This window comes from Schistocerca cancellata, chromosome 11 (assembly GCF_023864275.1).
Source record: "Schistocerca cancellata isolate TAMUIC-IGC-003103 chromosome 11, iqSchCanc2.1, whole genome shotgun sequence".
Lineage (NCBI taxonomy): Eukaryota > Metazoa > Arthropoda > Insecta > Orthoptera > Acrididae > Schistocerca > Schistocerca cancellata.
In genome coordinates, this window is record NC_064636.1 from 77,840,862 (window position 1) to 77,860,640 (window position 19,779).

A 19,779-nucleotide genomic window follows, 5' to 3' on the forward strand; every position below is an offset into this window, starting at 1 on the left:
GCAGCTGTGAGTGATGTTTATGTGGGTAGCACTAAAAGAACTGTTTCTAAACGTTTGGAAGAGCACAACGGAAATTGCAGAAGAGGAGAAACGGAACGATCAGCTGTTGCGGAGCATGCTTTCCAGCCAGGGAACCACAATATTCGTTTCGAGGAGACGCAAGTACTAGCAGCCACGAGCGTATACTACGAAAGGCTCTACAGGGAGGCAATCGAAATCGCTAAACACCCAAATAATTTCAACCGAAAGGAGGAGGGCGTGAAATTAAACGGTATATGGATGCCGGTGTTGAAGAAGATGTGTACCACCCGTCCACTACTGGGTGATGGCAACGGCGATCGACGGCGACGGACAGCGGCCAATTGCAGTAACGTTTTCAAAACACGTGACGTCACGACACGGCGCGGGAGCGCGCGGACACGGAATTTAGCGGCAGTCAGTAGCGAGCCAGTGGGTGTGTTGGACCTTGCATCGACCTACGGACCCCCTTGAAGATGTCTCACGCAGTCGGAGACGAAACGTTGGGAATTGAGACAAAATTCATCAACCGACCACGGCATAACAGCCCGGATAATTATAATGGGGCCGGCCGCGGTGGTCTAGCGGTTCTGGGGCTGCAGTCCGGAACCGCGGGACTGGTACGGTCGCAGGTTCGAATCCTGCCTCGGGCATGGGTGTGTGTGATGTGTCCTTAGGTTAGTTAGGTTTAAGTAGTTCTAAGTTCTAGGGGACTTATGACCTAAGATGTTTAGTCCCATAGTGCTCAGAGCCATTTGAACCAATTATAATGGACAAAATATTTTTCCCCAGTGTCATTTTTTCCTATGCGGAGTATTTAAACCGGTAGAGGAAGATTTCCCTGGCGGCAAATTAATTGGTTAATGGCTCTGAGCACTATGGCACTTAACATTGTGGTCATCACTGCTCTAGAACTTAGAACTACTTAAACCTAACTAACCTAAGGACATCACACACATCCATGCCCGAGGCAGGATTCGAACCTGCGACCGTAGCAGTCGCGCGGTTCCGGACTGAGTGCCTAGAACCGCTCGACCACAGCGGCCGGCGGCATATTAATTAAACCAGCAAATACTTTCACATTTTTTTATGACTAAGAGACAACACATTAACACAACCCAATTTCAATTACAGTAGATTTTCAAAAATGCCTCCATTGACACGTAAACAAAGGTTACACCGTCGGATCATGTTCTGTCTGACACGTGGAGAAACCCCAGGAGTATCCTGAATTTATCCTACTGCTGCTACTATCCGGGCAACCAGATCCTCTTCTGATGCGACAGGAGTTGCGTAAACAAGATTGCGCATCTCTTCCCACACAAAAAAGTCCAGAGGGGACATATCTGGGGATCGAGCAGGCTATGATACAGGACGGTCTCTGCCAATTCACGTTTCTGGGAACCGTCGGTCCAGGAATCGGCGCACACGACGGCTGAAATGTGCCGGCGCCCCGTCATGTTGGAACCACATGTGTTGTCTTGTAGGGAGCGGGACGTCTTCCAGCAATTCTGGCAGTGCTCTGGCGAGAAAATTGTAACAGTGCCTGCCATTTAATGGCCTAGGCAGCAGATACTGCCCAGTTAAAGTCCCCAACAACAACGAACCAAATATTAACGAAGAACCGCACTTGATGAGCGCTAGTAACTGTGGCATGTGGGTTATCCTCACTCCAGACATGAGAATTGTGCATGCTGAAATCTCCATCACGCCAGAACGTTGCTTCATCGGCAAAGAACACAGAGGATGGAAATGTAGGATGCATTTCACACTATTCCAGGTACCACTGCGAAAACTGTGCTTTGGGTGCATAATCAACTGGTTCCAGATTGTCTAATCTTCAGAATTCTTCTGTAGCATCACATTTCACCAAAGCTTCTGTTCTGTTCTTGTCTAAACTATTTGTCGTCCATGTTTCACTTCCATACATGGCTACACTCCATACAAATACTTTGAGAAGAGACTGCTTTCATATGACATCGTATTTTGGGGCAATTCGTCATTAAGAGAGAAAGTATTCATTGCACAAAAGCGTGTACTCAGAATAATAGCTGAGCCCACCCAAGGTCACCTTGCAGACATTTATTTAAGGAACTCGGGATATTCACAGTACCTTCGCGAACATATATTCACTTAGGAAATTTGTCATTAATAACCCACACCAGTTCAAAAATAACAGCAAAGTGCATAGCTACAACTAGAAGAATGGATGATCTTCACTATTTTGGATTAAATCTCTGTTTGGCACAGAAAGTGGTGAATTATGCTGCCACAAAATCCTTTGGTCAAGTACCATTAAAAGTCTGGCAGATAGCCAACCAACATTTAAAATCAAATTAAAAGAATTTCTGGATGACAACTCGTTCCACTCGGTAGATGAATTCTTAGATATGTATGTAACTGTAAAAAAATTAATTATTTTGTGTAAAGAACTCTTATTTTAAAGTGACGCGTTTCACATCGTTACGAAGTGTCGTATTCATGATGTATGGAACAAGGATTAATGTATGCATGTATGTGATGTGGCCAGCGGAAGTGTTTAAACTCAGAAGAGTTTTCCTGGACCCAGTCTGTAGCAAATCTGGACATTTGGGGTGTCGCATTGTCCTGCTGGAATTGCCCAACTCCGTCGGAATGCACAATGGACACGAATGGATGCAGGTGATCAGACAGGACGCTTACGTACGTGTCACCCGTCAGAGTCGTATCTAGACGCGTCAGGGATCCCATAGCACTCCGACTGCACACGACCCACACCATTAGAGAGCCTCCACTACCTTGAATAGTCACCTGCTGACATGCAGGGTCACCGAATTCATGAAGTTGTTTCCTTACCCGTACATGCCCATCTGTTCAAAACAATTTGAAACGAGACTCGCCCGACCAGGCAACATGTTTCCAGTCATCAACAGCGCAATATTGCTGTTGATGGACCCAGGTGAGGCATAAAGTCCTCGGCTCCGAAATCCATATCGATGATGTTTCGTTGAATGGTTCGCCCACCGACACTAGTCGATGACCTAGAATAGAAATCTGGAACAATTTCTGGAAGGGTTGCATTTCTGTCACGTTGAACGACTCTCTTCAGTCGTTGTTGGACTCATTCTTGTAGGATCTTTTTCCGGTCGCAGCGATGTCCGAAATTTGACGTTTTACCGGATTCCTGATATTCACGGTACAGTCGTGAAACGGTCGCACTGAAAATCATCACCTCATCGCTACCTCGGAGATGCTGTGTCCCATCGCTCGTGCGTCGACTGCAACACCACGTTTAAACTCACCCAAATCTGGATAACCCACCATTGCAGCAGCAGTAACCGATCAAACAACTGGGCTAGACACTTGTTCTCTTATATAGGCATTGGCGAACGCAGCGCCGTATTCTGCCTGTTTACGTATCTCTGTATTTGAATACGCATGCCTATATCAGTTTCTTTGGCGCTTCAGTGTATATGAAAGTAAGAAGTTGACAGTTCTGTTATGAGCAGAATGACATGCACACCGCACTCTTGTTAGAAGAGAAGCAGCTACGGCAACGGAAACATGGCTCGGTCAAGAGTAGAATTGCGCTCTATGAAAACTACAGTACGGTAGGTTTGGTGCAGCACAGAAATGATGTGTAAATGATAGGATTGGCTGTGCTGCTGGTAGCATTGGTAGGCAAAGAAACACTAATGGACAACACAGGAACTCTTTCTCACATACAAGACGTAAAAAAAAAAAAATCGGGAATAACTGTCTTGGGCGGAGCTTGTGTAGTTCGCATTTCTGCCACTAGGCGTGTGCACAACTCATTGCCAGTTAAATGCCGCCTCTATTTGTAACCTCCCCCTCACTTATCGACCTTAATGACAGTGTCACTTATCGACCTTAATGACAGTGAAAAATTAAACCGCGTGTACCTAATGGAAATCTGGGAAAAGCAATCGTCACCGAAGTCAATTTGTCGGTAAAGAGGGAGGAAAGGGTTACAGCTAAATGAAAGGAAAAATGCAAATGAAACTGGTGGAAATTAATTTTGAAAAGCGGTAAAGTTAATAAAGAAAGTAAATGTGCGGCCGTTACGTTAACAATTAACTAGCGGTAATTAGATATTTGAGATTTGGGGGAAATTACGGTCGCCAGTCCTAAGGACAATTACTATAGTAACTGAAAAAGAAAGGTTATTACACATATAATTAGCACTAGAAGCGTGGCAACTGAAGGTTGACACGTGTAGTGTGAAAACTGAAAGTTTGTCAGAAGTAATAAATTCCGCTACACTCTGACTTAATTTAGCAAAAGAATTAATAAAACCGGAAAATTGAAAGTTAACTTAGTGACTGAAGTTAATAGTGAGCTTTCTTTCTGAAGCACGTCGAAATTCAGTAAAATACGGTTAGTCTTGGACTACCTCGACAATCATTTCTCCTCTCCATATTCAGCGAATATTGAAGAGATTCGTCCTGAGCTGCAGCAAGAAATTATTGACCTGCAGTGTGACAGAGAATACAGAGAAAAATTTCAGAACAAGAAAAACATTTTGGAATTCTACAGACACTTCCCTCAGGATAGATTTCCTCATTTGCACAAACTGGCAGCTACAATAATATCAATGTTCGGTTCCACGTATGTTTGTGAACAAATGTTCTCTGCAATGAAATGTAACAAGACGCGCCTGAGAAACGCATTGTCTGATCGAAATTTAAACTGCACGCTGTGCCTACGATGCAAAAGAACAATTACTCCGAACGTAGATGCAGTTGTAAAGGGCAAAAAGTACAAGATAACCGACAATCCCACACTTCTGTGACACCTTTTATTGTGTAACAGTTCACAAATTAATGCGAAAGTAGAGGCATACACTAAGCTAATAAAATTATGTGGCACGTGTACATTCTCCTTTATTTGTTTCACTTGTCGCAGTAATAACTCGTGAGTGATATCCCTGCAGGTCGCCGCGGATTTACATTGACTGGCGGCAGCTGTTGTGTGCCCCACGTGACTCTCCCCACTCTCCGCTCTGGTCCGGTAGTGGGGGTAGCGTGCTCGCGCTGCTCCGTGCTCGCGCCTTGCTGCTCACGGCTTGCTCCGCGGGCACGTATGTTGTGAAGCCCTGCAGTAAGCAGATTGAGAAGCATGTAGGCTGCAGTAGATATTCTGAGATGAAGAGGCTTGCACAGGATAGAGTAGCGTGAGAGATGCATCAAACCTGTCTTTGTACTGAAGGCCACAACTTCAATCACTTTCCGAAAAAAAGCAGCGAACGGTGGAAGGAATAAGTTTTCTTTTATTTGCCCGTTTAATTTAACATTTTGATTCTATCTTTCTCGAAGGTGACAGAGCGAAACTTTTACTACAGGAAAAAAATGGAATAAAATAACGAAAATCGGTTATTTCAGCGTTTTTAACACCCAGGTTAACCTGGCGTGGCGAAAAGTGTGGGGTGATCCACACGAGTTCCAAAAGAAATCCGTTGGAATTATCCTGGTGAAATGTAGGGTTTTTCATGGATCGAATGAAGGGTAGAGCCACGGGTTGTAACACATCTCAAATGCAACGTCCATTGTTGAAAGTGCCGTCAATGCGAACAAGAGGTGAACGAGACATGTAACCGATAGCACCCCATACCATGACGCCGGTTGATACGCCAGTATGGCGATGACGAATACAGGGGATCTCAAGTTGATTCCGTATTTCTAGATTTCCGGAAAGCTTTTGACACCGTTCCTCACAAGCGACTTCTAATCAAGCTGCGGACCTATGGGGTATCGTCTCAGTTGTGCGACTGGATTCGTGATTTCCTGTCAGGAAGGTCGCAGTTCGTATTAATAGACGGCAAATCATCGAGTAAAACTGAAGTGATATCAGGTGATCCCCAGGGAAGCGTCCTGGGACCTCTGCTGTTCCTGATCTATACAAATGACCTGGGTGACAATCTGAGCAGTTCTCTTAGGCTGTTCGCAGATGATGCTGTAATTTACCGTCTAGTAAGGTCATCCGAAGACCAGTATCAGTTGCAAAGCGATTTAGAAAAGATTGCTCTATGGTGTGGCAGGTGGCAGTTGACGCTAAATAACGAAAAGTGTGAGGTGATCCACACGAGTTCCAAAAGAAATCCGTTGGAATTCGATTACTCGATAAATAGTACAATTCTCAAGGCTGTCAATTCAACTAAGTACCTGGGTGTAAAAATTGCGAACGACTTCGGTTGGAAAGACCACATAGATAATATTGTGGGGAAGGCGAGCCAAAGGTTGCGTTTCATTGGCAGGACACTTAGAAGATGCAACAAGTCCACGAAAGAGACAGCTTACACTACACTCGTTCGTCCTCTGTTAGAATATTGCTGCGCTGTGTGGGATCCTTACCGGGTGGGATTGACGGAGGACATCGAAAGGATGCAGAAAAGGGCAGCTCGTTTTGTATTATCACGTAATAGGGGAGAGTGTGTGGCAGATATGATACGCGAGTTGGGATGGAAGTCATTACAGCAAAGACGTTTTTTGTCGCGGCGAGATCTATTTACGAAATTTCGGTCACCAACTTTCTCTTCCGAATGCGAAAATACACTCCTGGAAATGGAAAAAAGAACACATTGACACCGGCGTGTCAGACCCACCATACTTGCTCCGGACACTGCGAGAGGGCTGTACAAGCAATGATCACACGCACGGCACAGCGGACACACCAGGAACCGCGGTGTTGGCCGTCGAATGGCGCTAGCTGCGCAGCATTTGTGCGCCGCCGCCGTCAGTGTCAGCCAGTTTGCCGTGGCATACGGAGCTCCATCGCAGTCTTTAACACTGGTAGCATGCCGCGACAGCGTGGACGTGAACCGTATGTGCAGTTGACTGACTTTGAGCGAGGGCGTATAGTGGGCATGCGGGAGGCCGGGTGGACGTACTGCCGAATTGCTCAACACGTGGGGCGTGAGGTCTCCACAGTACATCGATGTTGTCGCCAGCGGTCGGCGGAAGGTGCACGTGCCCGTCGACCTGGGACCGGACCGCAGCGACGCACGGATGCACGCCAAGACCGTAGGATCCTACGCAGTGCCGTAGGGGACCGCACCGCCACTTCCCAGCAAATTAGGGACACTGTTGCTCCTGGGGTATCGGCGAGGACCATTCGCAACCGTCTCCATGAAGCTGGGCTACGGTCCCGCACACCGTTAGGCCGTCTTCCGCTCACGCCCCAACATCGTGCAGCCCGCCTCCAGTGGTGTCGCGACAGGCGTGAATGGAGGGACGAATGGAGACGTGTCGTCTTCAGCGATGAGAGTCGCTTCTGCCTCGGTGCCAATGATGGTCGTATGCGTGTTTGGCGCCGTGCAGGTGAGCGCCACAATCAGGACTGCATACGACCGAGGCACACAGGGCCAACACCCGGCATCATGGTGTGGGGAGCGATCTCCTACACTGGCCATACACCACTGGTGATCGTCGAGGGGACACTGAATAGTGCACGGTACATCCAAACCGTCATCGAACCCATCGTTCTACCATTCCTAGACCGGCAAGGGAACTTGCTGTTCCAACAGGACAATGCACGTCCGCATGTATCCCGTGCCACCCAACGTGCTCTAGAAGGTGTAAGTCAACTACCCTGGCCAGCAAGATCTCCGGATCTGTCCCCCATTGGGCATGTTTGGGACTGGATGAAGCGTCGTCTCACGCGGTCTGCACGTCCAGCACGAACGCTGGTCCAACTGAGGCGCCAGGTGGAAATGGCATGGCAAGCCGTTCCACAGGACTACATCCAGCATCTCTACGATCGTCTCCATGGGAGAATAGCAGCCTGCATTGCTGCGAAAGGTGGATATACACTGTACTAGTGCCGACATTGTGCATGCTCTGTTGCCTGTGTCTATGTGCCTGTGGTTCTGTCAGTGTGATCATGTGATGTATCTGACCCCAGGAATGTGTCAATAAAGTTTCCCCTTCGTGGGACAATGAATTCACGGTGTTCTTATTTCAATTTCCAGGAGTGTATTTTGTTGAGCCCAACCTACATAGGTAGGAATGATCATCAAAATAAAATAAGAGAAATCAGAGCTCGAACAGAAAGGTTTAGGTGTTCGTTTTTCCCGCGCGCTGTTCGGGAGTGCAACGGTAGGGAGATAGTATGATTGTGGTTCGACGAACCCTCTGCCAAGCACTTAAATGTGAATTGCAGAGTAGTCATGTAGATGTAGAACCGAAAACCGGTTGTTTGAGCGATAGCCGCCGTCCCCAGGTGCTCCACGCCGACAGCCCACGCCGAGTGGGGCGGTGACGTCAGCGCCGGTTATTAAGGCAGAGCCCTGGCGCAGCTATCTCGCAGCGTAATGCCGCTCGCGGGTCGCGGGACAGGCCGGGCAAAGGCAGACAAAGCCAAAGGCGGAGGCAGACGTCTGGCCGCTGCTGTTAGTCAAACAGGGAGCAGGGGGGGGTCGGGTTTCCATATGCGGTGCGCCTGGCGGCTCCGCTTCAAAAGCTCGACGGCTTCAAACAGTCGGCATACAGTCTCGCTGTCTGTCGGGGCCTGTGTAGCCGACACAGCTGTGCCCGTGAGTCATATGCCGCAGTCTGCTTCACCAACATCTGTATTTATACTGCGCAAAGCCACTTCACAGTGCACGGCAAAAGCGTACTATACATAGATACAGGGTGGTCCGTTGATAGCGACCGGGCCAAATATCTCACGAAATAAACTTCAACAGGCCGGCCGCGGTGGTCTAGCGGTTCTGGCGCTGCAGTCCGGAACCGCGGGACTGCCACGGTCACAGGTTCGAATCCTGCCTCGGGCATGGGTGTGTGTGATGTCCTTAGGTTAGTTAGGTTTAACTAGTTCTAAGTTCTAGGGGACTTATGACCTAAGATGTTGAGTGCCATAGAGCTCAGAACCATTTGAACCATTTTAAACTTCAAACGAAAAAACTACAAAGAACGAAACTCGTCTAGCTTCAAGGGAGAAACCAGATGGCGCTATGGGTGGCCCGCTAGATGGCGCATATCAACTGAGTTTTTTTAAAAAATACGAACGCCCATTTTTATTACATATTCGTGTAGTACGTAAAGAAATATGAATGTTTTAGTTGGACCACTTTTTTCGCTTTGTGATGGATGGCGCTGTAATAGTCACAAACATATGGCTTACAATTTTAGACGAACAGTTGGTAATGTGTAGTTTTTTTTTTCTTTTAATTAAAATACAGAACGTAGGTACGTTTCAATACTTTTATTTCGGTTGTTCCAATGTGATACATGTACCTTTGTGAACTTATCATTTCTGAGAACGGATGCTGTTACAGCGTGATTACCTGTAAATACCACATTAATGCAATAAATGCTCAAAATGATCTCAGTCAACCTCACTGCATTCGGCAATACGTGTAACGACATTCCTCTCAACAGCGAGTAGTTCACCTTCCGTAATGTTCGCACATGCATTGACAATGCGCTGACGCATGTTGTCAGGCGTTGTCGGTGGATCACGATAGAAAACATCCCCACAGCTGAAGTATGTAACGTCATGAGTTACGATGAAGTTATTGACAAAAGTAAGGAATATTTCAAATCTACTTAAAAATAAATTTTACCATCACAAATCTTACATAATAAACGGCATTTAAAAATTAAAAACATATAAATTCTAGTATTTCATTTTTTTCCTTTGATTTCTACTTTTTTGCTTCAAGAGAACCGGTACTTTCTCGAGGGTCATATTTACAAAAACAAAAAAACACTTAAAGCATAAAAATTCGGAGCACCACGAATTACGTATTACGTCACATATTTCAAATTCCTAGCATGAATAGGATTACGAAAACATCCACATTAACGTGGATAAATACCCCACGACGTTGGCGGCGATTTCTCGCCAAACTAAGAATTTTCTCGAAACTTGGAGCCTGCAGCAGATTGTGAATAAAGCCTTTTATTTTAACTGCATCTCTTATACATGTGATTGCCCTTTGCTTTGGGATGAAAATAGGGCACTTGTGTAATCGGCGAATGCAATTCTCCGCCAGTCGGTAAACGTACACGTCGCAGATTTAGCATAAAGGCGTACACTTTGCCGAAAATACCTTCGTCGACAAACAGGCCATCGTAGTGTATAACACTTTGGCACATCAGTTCGCAAAGCATTTTCCAAAAACTGACGATTCGTTTATTTTGTGAGCTCTCCCGATTTTGTGGCTGTTGCTACCACATTCTCTTGCCCTTCCATCAACTGGTTCAAGTCTTGTTGGAGTCCAGGAATGTGCCACAGACCTGTTACCGACAAAGAAATATCGCACTGTTGGTAACAGTTTTCTGGAAAGCTTTAATCCGTCTCAGTTGTGATGATAATACATTACTGGCCACTAAAATTGCTACACCAAGAATAAATGCAGATGATAAACGGGAATTAATTGGACAAATATATTATACTAGAACTGACATGTGATTACATTTTCACGCAACTTAGGTGAATAGATCCTGAGAAATCAGTACCCAGAACAACCACCTCTGGCCGTAATAACGGCCTCGATACACCTGGGCATTGAGTCAAACAGACCTTGGATGGCGTGTACAGGTACAGCTGCCCGTGCAGCTTCAACATGATACCACAGTTCATCAAGAGTAGTGACTGGCGTATTGTGACGAGCCAGTTGCTCGGCCACTATTGACCAGACGTTTTCAATTGCTGAGAGATCTGGAGAATGTGCTGGCCAGGGCAGCAGTAGAACATTTTCTGTATCCAGAAAGGCCCGTACAGAACCTGCAACACGCGGTCGTGCATTATCCTGCCGAAACGTAGGGTTTCGCAGGGATCGAATGAAGGGTAGAGCCACGGGCACGGGTCGTAACACATCTGAAATGTAACGTCCACAATTCAGAGTGCCGTCAATGCGAACAAGAGGTGACCGAGACGTGTAACCAATGGCACCCTATACCATCACGCCGGGTCATACGCCAGTATGGCGATGAAACGAATACACGCTTCCAATGTGCGTTCACCGCGATGTTGCCAAACACGGATGCGACTATCATGATGCTGTAAACAGAACCTGGATGCATCCGAAAAAATGACGTTTTGCCATTCGTGCACCCAGGTTCGTCGTCGAGTACACCATCGCGGGCGCTCCTGTCTGTGATGCAGCGTCAAGGGTAACTGCAGCCACGGTCTCCGAGCTGACAGTCCGTGCTACAACAAACGTCGTCGAACTGTTCGTGCAGATGGTTGTTTTCTTGCAAACGTCCCCATCTGTTGACTCAGGGATCGAGACGTGGCTGCACGATCCGTTACAGCCGTGCGGATGAGATGCCCGTCATCTCGACTGCTAGTGATACGAGGCCGTTGGGATCCGGCGCGGCGTTCCGTATTACCCTCCTGAACCCACGGATTCCATATTCTGCTAACAGTCATTGGTTCTCGGCCAACGCGAGAAGCAATGTCGCGATACGATAAACCGCAATCGGCATAGGCTACAATGCGACCTTTATCAAAGTCGCAAACGTGATGGTAGGCATTTCTCCTCCTTAGTCGAGGCATCACAACAACGTTTCACCAGGCAACGCCGGTCAACTGCTGTTTGTGTATGAGAAATCGGTTGGAAACTTTCCTCATGTCAGCACGTTGGAAGTGTCGCCACCGGCGCCAACCTTGTGCGAATGCTCTGAAAAGCTAATCATTTGCATATCACAGCATCTTCTTCCTGTCGGTTAAATTTCGCGTCTGTAGCATGTCATCTTCGTGGTGTAGCAATTTTAATGGCCAGTAGTGTAAGATGACGCTATCAGCAAACTTGGGTACAGTCTGCGCGACAGGACTGGTGAAGCAGCAACGAAACTTTATGACTGTCATTTTCTCGTAAAGTAATAAGTGCTGGCACCTAAGCCAAAATGGATGTCCCTTTACTTTCTAGCTTCTTTCCCCTACCAAATTTCGACTGTTCAAATGGTTCAAATGGCTCTGAGCACTATGGGACTTAACTACTGAGGTCATCAGTCCCCTAGAACTCAGAACTACTTAAACCTAACTAACCTAAGAACATCACACACATCCATGCCCGAGGCAGGATTCGAACTTGCGACCGTAGCGGTCACGCGGTTCCAAATTTCGACTGTTCCTACGCCGGATACTCTTGTAAGTTTCGCAAGAACTGTGATCACAGAATTCACAGAGATGATTTTCGTCCTTCAAGAATCGTAACTACGCGACGGTATGGAACATGTTCCGTTAATACTACAATAGAATAGTGATTAGCAGTAGCAGAAATGAAAACAGCGAGAAACTTAACATCCGGATTGATGGTCACGAAGTAGATGAAGTTAAGAAATTGTACTACGTAGGCAGCAAAATAACTGAAGATGGGCGGACCAAGGAAGACATCGAAAGCAGACTAGCAGCGGCGAAAAAGGACATTCCTGGCCAAGAGAAGTCTAGTAGTAGCAAACAGAAGTCATAATTGGAGGAAGAAATTTCTGAGAATGTACGTTTTGGGCACAGCACTCTATAGCAGTGAAACGGACTGTGGGGAAACCGGAACAGAATAGGATCGAAGCATTTGAGATGTGGTGCTGCAGAAGAATATTGAAAATTAGGTGGACTGATAAGGTAACGAATGTGGAGGTTCTGTGCAGAATTGGAGAGGAAAGGAAAATGTGAAAAACACTGCGAAGGACAAGGAATGGGATGATAGGACATGTGTTAAGACATCGGGAATGACTTCTGTGGTGCTAGAGGGAGCTATAGAGAACTAAAACCGTAGAGGAAGACAGAGATTGGAATACACCCACCAAATAATTGAGGACGTAGGTTGCAAGTGCTACTCTGAAATGATGAAGTTGGCACAGGAGAGGAATTCGTAGCGGGCCGCATCAAACCAGTCAGATTAGATTAGATTTAGATTAGATTAGATTAATTATACATTCCATAGACCCATAAAAGAGCGAATCCTACTCGGTGTGGAACATGTCAGATAAACACATTACAAAAATGTAATTCGAAAAACTTGAGTTCCATTAATTTTAATGATCCTCAGTCAATAAACAGTAAAATTATGTACATGAATTAAATTTAAACTTCTAATATTTACAGGTTTAATGCTTACATCTGCTTTCATTAAATCCATGATTCAGACATTTGCTAGCTTCTTGGCTATTACAACCAAATATTGTCAAAAATTAAATTATTCATTTCAGTGATCCTCAGTTAAGAACAGTCAGATTATCTACAAGATTTAAAATTAAACTTCCACTATTTAGATCGAGCGTGCTGGTGCAGTGGTTAGACACTGGACTCGCATTCGAGGGGACGACGGTTCAATCCCGCGTCCGGCCATCCTGATTTAGGTTTTCCGTGATTTCCCTAAATCACTCCAGGCAAATGCCGGGATGGTTCCTTTGAAAGGGCACGGCCGACTTCCTTCCCCGTCCTTCCCTAATCCGATGAGACCGATGACCTCGCTGTCTGGTCTCCTTCCCCAAACAACCCAACACTTCCACTATTTACAGACTTAAGACTTTAATCTGCTTTCCATACAGACATCATTCACACAGTAGGTAGTTACTTGGCTGTTACAACCAAGTATTTTCAAAAGTTAAAGTATAATAAATTTTCATTAAAATGATCTACTGCACTTGTTGAGAAACTCATGGATGGAATAGAAGGAGTTGACCACCAAAAATTCTTTTAAATTATGTTTAAATTGTGCTACTTATGTTACTTAAAATCCGTCTTGATTGCAATTTTTTTATTATTATTCATATGACCGGTTTCGGTTCATTCAGAACCATCTTCAGATCTGATATTTCAGTTACAGGAGTAACCCGTCCAAATTCAGCAACTTTCACATGCTACGTCACATAAAATTTAAATTGTGCCTTGTCTGAAACTAAACTCTTAGTGGCTGCTGGTAACTTACTGAAAATATGCGTTGCTGAATACTGGACCCCTCTCTGGGCAAGAGTAAGTGTTTTTAAATCTTTATGTATATTGTTCTTATTCCTAGTATTGATACTGTGTACTAAGCAGTTAGTTGGAAAAAGAGATGTATTATTTACAACAAACTTCATTAAGGAATAAATATACTCAGAAGCTGTGGTTAATATGCCCAATTCTTTGAATAGGTTTCGACATGATGTTCTCGGATTTACACTACTCATTACTCTTATTATACGCTTCTGTACTCTAAACATTTTTTCTCTGTTTGTGGAGTTACCCCAAAATATGATATCATATGACATAATCGAGTGAAAATAAGCAAAATATGCCAGTTTTTTTAATATTTATATCTTTTATGTCTGACATCATTCGCATTGCAAACACAGACGTGTTTAGGTGCTTTAGCAGTTCGTTAGTATGTTGCTCCCAACTGAATTTATTATCAAGTTGTAATCCCAAGAATTTTACACTGTCAACTTCTCCTATTTCCATGTCATCATATTTTATACACACACCACAAGGAAAGTTGTGAACTGTTTATAGGGGTCTTTTCAAAGTTTAATGACAGCGAATTGGCTATGAACCACTTATTAATGTCAGTAAAAGTTTGATTAGCTGCCCTTTCTAAATTTATATTTGATTTACTATTTATTGCAATGTTTGTATCATCTGCAAATAAGACAAACTAGGCATCTGGTAATGTAACAGATGACAGATCATTAATATACACAAGAAAGAATAGTGGACCTAGTATGGAACCTTGGGGAACACCAAATGTAGACTGATGACTCAAAAACGACTTTTCTTGAGAATGGAAATGACCTGCGCATTCTTTTCCAGTCGCTAGGTACCCTTCGTAGCTGGAGTCGTTTTCCAAATTAGTGCAGGATTACCAAGCGAGGTGGAGCAGTGGTTAGCACACAGTACCCACATTCGGGAGGATGACGCTTCAGACCCTTGTCTGGTCATTCTGGTTCAGATGTTCCGTGATTTTCCTAAAACGCTTCAGGCAGATGTCAGGATGGTTCCTTTGAAAGGGCAGGGCCGACTTTATTCCCCATCCATCCCCAATTCGATGGGAACGATGACTTCGCTGTTTGGCCCTTTCCCCCAAATGCAATCAACCAATTGGAGGATCTCACAAATATCTCGTTCGGTTCACTTAAAAACTGAATCTACTGTCTCGGTACACAAAAAGAGTTTTTACTCACCTCCGAAACGCTTTTGAGCAGCGGCGCCGAGGAAGCGCTGGAGTCTTTGCTGGAACTTCTCGTGGGACTCTGTGCGTCGCGAACTGGAACAAATAAAAACTCCATCAGTACCACGCGGAAATGTCATTTTCAAACTTTTGGCTTCATTACAGAAACCTGAGCATAATTCTGTCTAAATTTAAATGGCGCTCGTACTAACGTTACACTAAACACTGTGCTATTCCATTCGCATAGTCGAAATGTAAACAATATAGGGAACAGAGATTGTTATGACTGGGGAAAAACCACTTAACGGCGATCTACGAGGGAGGATCGGAAAGTATCCCCCCAATATGGCAGCTGGAATGGTTGGAATTTCACGACAACTTTATTTTTACTTTTTTTATTTGCACGTCACGTTCCGTAGGACCAAATTGAGGAACATATCTCCAAGGTCATAGAACGTGTCAGTACATGAAATTACAACATGAAAGTAATAATAGATAAAAATGAAATCTTTATGAACCCGAAAAAAGTCAATCCATAAGTTTAGGTAACCGCAATCAACAATAACACAAGAATTAGCTTAATTTTTCAAGGAACTCGTCGACAGAATAGAAGGAGTGGTTCAAATGGTTCTGAGCACTATGGGACTTAACATCTGTGGTCATCAGTCCCCTAGAACTTAGAACTACTTAAACCTAACTAACCTAATCCTGCCCGAGGCAGGATTCGAACCTGCGACCGTAGCGGTCACGCGGTTCCAGACTGTAGCGCCTAGAAGCGCACAGAAGGAGTGACCCATGAGGAAACTCTTCAGTTTTGATTTGAAAGCGCAGGGTTTACTGCTAAGATTCTTGAATTAGAGTGGCCTGCTTATTGAAAATGGATGCAGCAGTATACTGCACACCTTTCTGCACAAGAGTTAAGGAAGTCCGATCCAAATGCAGGTTTGATTTCTGCCGAGTATTAACTCAGTGAAAGCCGGGAAATAAGCTGATATTGTTAACAAGAATTGACAGTAAGGAATATATATATATTGAGAGGCCACTGTCATTATACCCAGAGTAGTGAACAGGGGTCGAGAAGAGGTTCGTGAACTCGCACCAGTTATTGCCCGAACTGCCCGTTTCTGAGACAAAAATATCCTTTTAGGATGGGGAGAGTTACCCCAAAATATAATACCATACGACATGAAGGAATGAAAATAAGCAAATTAGACTAATTTTCGTGTCTAACGATCACTCACTTCTGACACCGTTGGAATACTACAAATGGCAGCAATAAGTTGAAACGTCCCCTTAGAAAAATTATACAAGACTGTGCTTAAACTGACACACAATATTTTTAGCGCAACGCAATCTGACTTTCAAAAATCCCTACAAAAGAATGGCCCTGACTAACATTAACCTATACCTTTCACAAATCACTTACCTCACAAAAATCTTCGTTACTCGAACTACTGCAATACAGCGAGCGCCACTACTGCCAGCTAAATAAAAGATTCAAACTACGGAAGGCACTAACTACTGATAGGGATAGTTAGCAAATGAAAGATTTTAATAGAGAACAAACAATGTATTTACCTTAATAGTCATAATATATATAGCAGTTCATGACATCCAGTCTTACAAATTTCAAAACTTCGCCATCTTTCTCCCCACATCCACCACTCCTGGCGGCTCACCTTCAACTGCGCAACGCTAAGCGCTGTTAACAGCCAACAGCCCAACGCTACAATGGCAGACAACAATGGAAACCAGCCACAGACTGCACACAGCACAGCCAGTGATTCTCATACAGAGCGCTACGTGGCGTTACCAACATAAAAATCTAAACAGCCTACTTACAAAGTCTTTGAGCAAGATCCTGGACGTGAGCTTTTCACGACAGTTTACTATCTACACTCCTGGAAATGGAAAAAAGAACACATTGACACCGGTGTGTCAGACCCACCATACTTGCTCCGGACACTGCGAGAGGGCTGTACAAGCAATGATCACACGCACGGCACAGCGGACACACCAGGAACCGCGGTGTTGGCCGTCGAATGGCGCTAGCTGCGCAGCATTTGTGCACCGCCGCCGTCAGTGTCAGCCAGTTTGCCGTGGCATACGGAGCTCCATCGCAGTCTTTAACACTGGTAGCATGCCGCGACAGCGTGGACGTGAACCGTATGTGCAGTTGACGGACTTTGAGCGAGGGCGTATAGTGGGCATGCGGGAGGCCGGGTGGACGTACCGCCGAATTGCTCAACACGTGGGGCGTGAGGTCTCCACAGTACATCGATGTTGTCGCCAGTGGTCGGCGGAAGGTGCACGTGCCCATCGACCTGGGACCGGACCGCAGCGACGCACGGATGCACGCCAAGACCGTAGGATCCTACGCAGTGCCGTAGGGGACCGCACCGCCACTTCCCAGCAAATTAGGGACACTGTTGCTCCTGGGGTATCGGCGAGGACCATTCGCAACCGTCTCCATGAAGCTGGGCTACGGTCCCGCACACCGTTAGGCCGTCTTCCGCTCACGCCCCAACATCGTGCAGCCCACCTCCAGTGGTGTCGTGACAGGCGTGAATGGAGGGACGAATGGAGACGTGTCGTCTTCAGCGATGAGAGTCGCTTCTGCCTCGGTGCCAATGATGGTCGTATGCGTGTTTGGCGCCGTGCAGGTGAGCGCCACAATCAGGACTGCATACGACCGAGGCACACAGGGCCAACACCCGGCATCATGGTGTGGGGAGCGATCTCCTACACTGGCCGTACACCACTGGTGATCGTCGAGGGGACACTGAATAGTGCACGGTACATCCAAACCGCCATCGAACCCATCGTTCTACCATTCCTAGACCGGCAAGGGAACTTGCTGTTCCAACAGGACAATGCACGTCCGCATGTATCCCGTGCCACCCAACGTGCTCTAGAAGGTGTAAATCAACTACCCTGGCCAGCAAGATCTCCGGATCTGTCCCCCATTGAGCACGTTTGGGACTGGATGAAGCGTCGTCTCACGCGGTCTGCACGTCCAGCACGAACGCTGGTCCAACTGAGGCGCCAGGTGGAAATGGCATGGCAAGCCGTTCCACAGCACTACATCCAGCATCTCTACGATCGTCTCCATGGGAGAATAGCAGCCTGCATTGCTGCGAAAGGTGGATATACACTGTACTAGTGCCGACATTGTGGATGCTCTATTGCCTGTGTCTATGTGCCTGTGGTTCTGTCAGTGTGATCATGTGATGTATCTGACCCCAGGAATGTGTCAATAAAGTTTCCCCTTCCTGGGACAATGAATTCACGGTGTTCTTATTTCAATTTCCAGGAGTGTATCTGAACACTTAGAAATTTGAACTGTTGAGTTACACTAATCACATGCCCATTCTGTGAAATTAAAACGTCAGGTTTTGTTGAATTGTGTGATAGAAACTGCAAAAAACTGAGCTTACAGTGATTTCGCGTTAGTTATTCTAAATGATGGAGCCATTTACAAAATGTCGTATGTATTCAAGTACAAATCCAAAACGAACAAGCTTTATGCCAATGACAAGAGTAAGTTTTAAAGTTTTTGGCGGGCGGCGGCGGGCAGGTGGTGATGGCTTCAGAAGCGGCCGGTGGAGTTCGCGTGGCAATAGTGGCGCCATTCCGTTTCACTGTCAGCTGTGATGATGATGATGATGTTTGGTTTGTGGGGCGCTCAACTGCGTGGTTATCAGCGCCCGTACAATTACCCAACCTTTGCTCAGTCCAATTTCGCCACTGTCCTGGATGATGATGAAATGATGAGGACCACACAAACACCCAGTCATCTCGAGGCAGGTGAAAACCACTGACCCCGCCGGGAATCGAACCCGGGACCCCGTGCTCGGGAAGCGAGAACGCTACCGCGAGACCACGAGCGGCGGAATGTCAGCTGTGAGATGGCGACTGTGGAGCAAGTTCGCGGAAAGTGAGTCGCCAGCATTTCGTACCAGATTCGGTATTCAACCACCAACTCGCAAAAGCATTAGCCTTTGGTCTAAGCAATTTAAACAGACTGGGAGTGTGCGGCAAAGGAAAAAGCACAAATAAAAAGGTTCGAATGGCTCTGAGCACTATGGGACTTAACATCTGAGGTCAGTTCCCTAGAACTTCGAACTACTTAAAGCTAACTGACCTAAGGACATCACACACCACCGTGCCCGAGGCAGGATTCGAACCTGCGACCGTAGCGGTCGCGCGGTTCCAGACTGAAGCGCCTAGAACCGCACGGCCACACCGGCCGGCTAAGGTTTTCCATGATCTCCGTAAATCGCTTCAGGCAAATGCCGGGATGGTTCAGATGGCTCTGAGCACTATGGGACTTAACATCTGTGGTCATCAGTCCCCTAGAACTTAGAACTACTTAAACCTAACTGACCTAAAGACATCACACAAATCCATGCGCGAGGCAGGATTCGAACCTGCGACCGTAGCGGTCGCGCGGTTCCAGACTGAAGCGCCTAGAACCGCACGGCCACACCGACCGGCTAAGGTTTTCCATGATCTCCGTAAATCGCTTCAGGCAAATGCCGGGATGGTTCAGATGGCTCTGAGCACTATGGGACTTAACATCTGTGGTCATCAGTCCCCTAGAACTTAGAACTACTTAAACCTAACTGACCTAAAGACATCACACAAATCCATGCGCGAGGCAGGAT

General features: G+C 46.0%; 1 protein-coding gene across 1 annotated transcript in view; it reads right to left on the minus strand.

The window, feature by feature from the left end:
• Window positions 1–19,779, minus strand: part of LOC126108224 (pleckstrin homology domain-containing family G member 5) — a 694,776-nt gene that overhangs the window by 265,096 nt on the left and 409,901 nt on the right. The window contains exon 4 of the mRNA XM_049913456.1: window positions 15,126–15,208. Within this exon, the coding sequence (XP_049769413.1) occupies window positions 15,126–15,208 (83 nt within the window). The remainder of the gene's footprint in view (window positions 1–15,125; window positions 15,209–19,779) is intronic.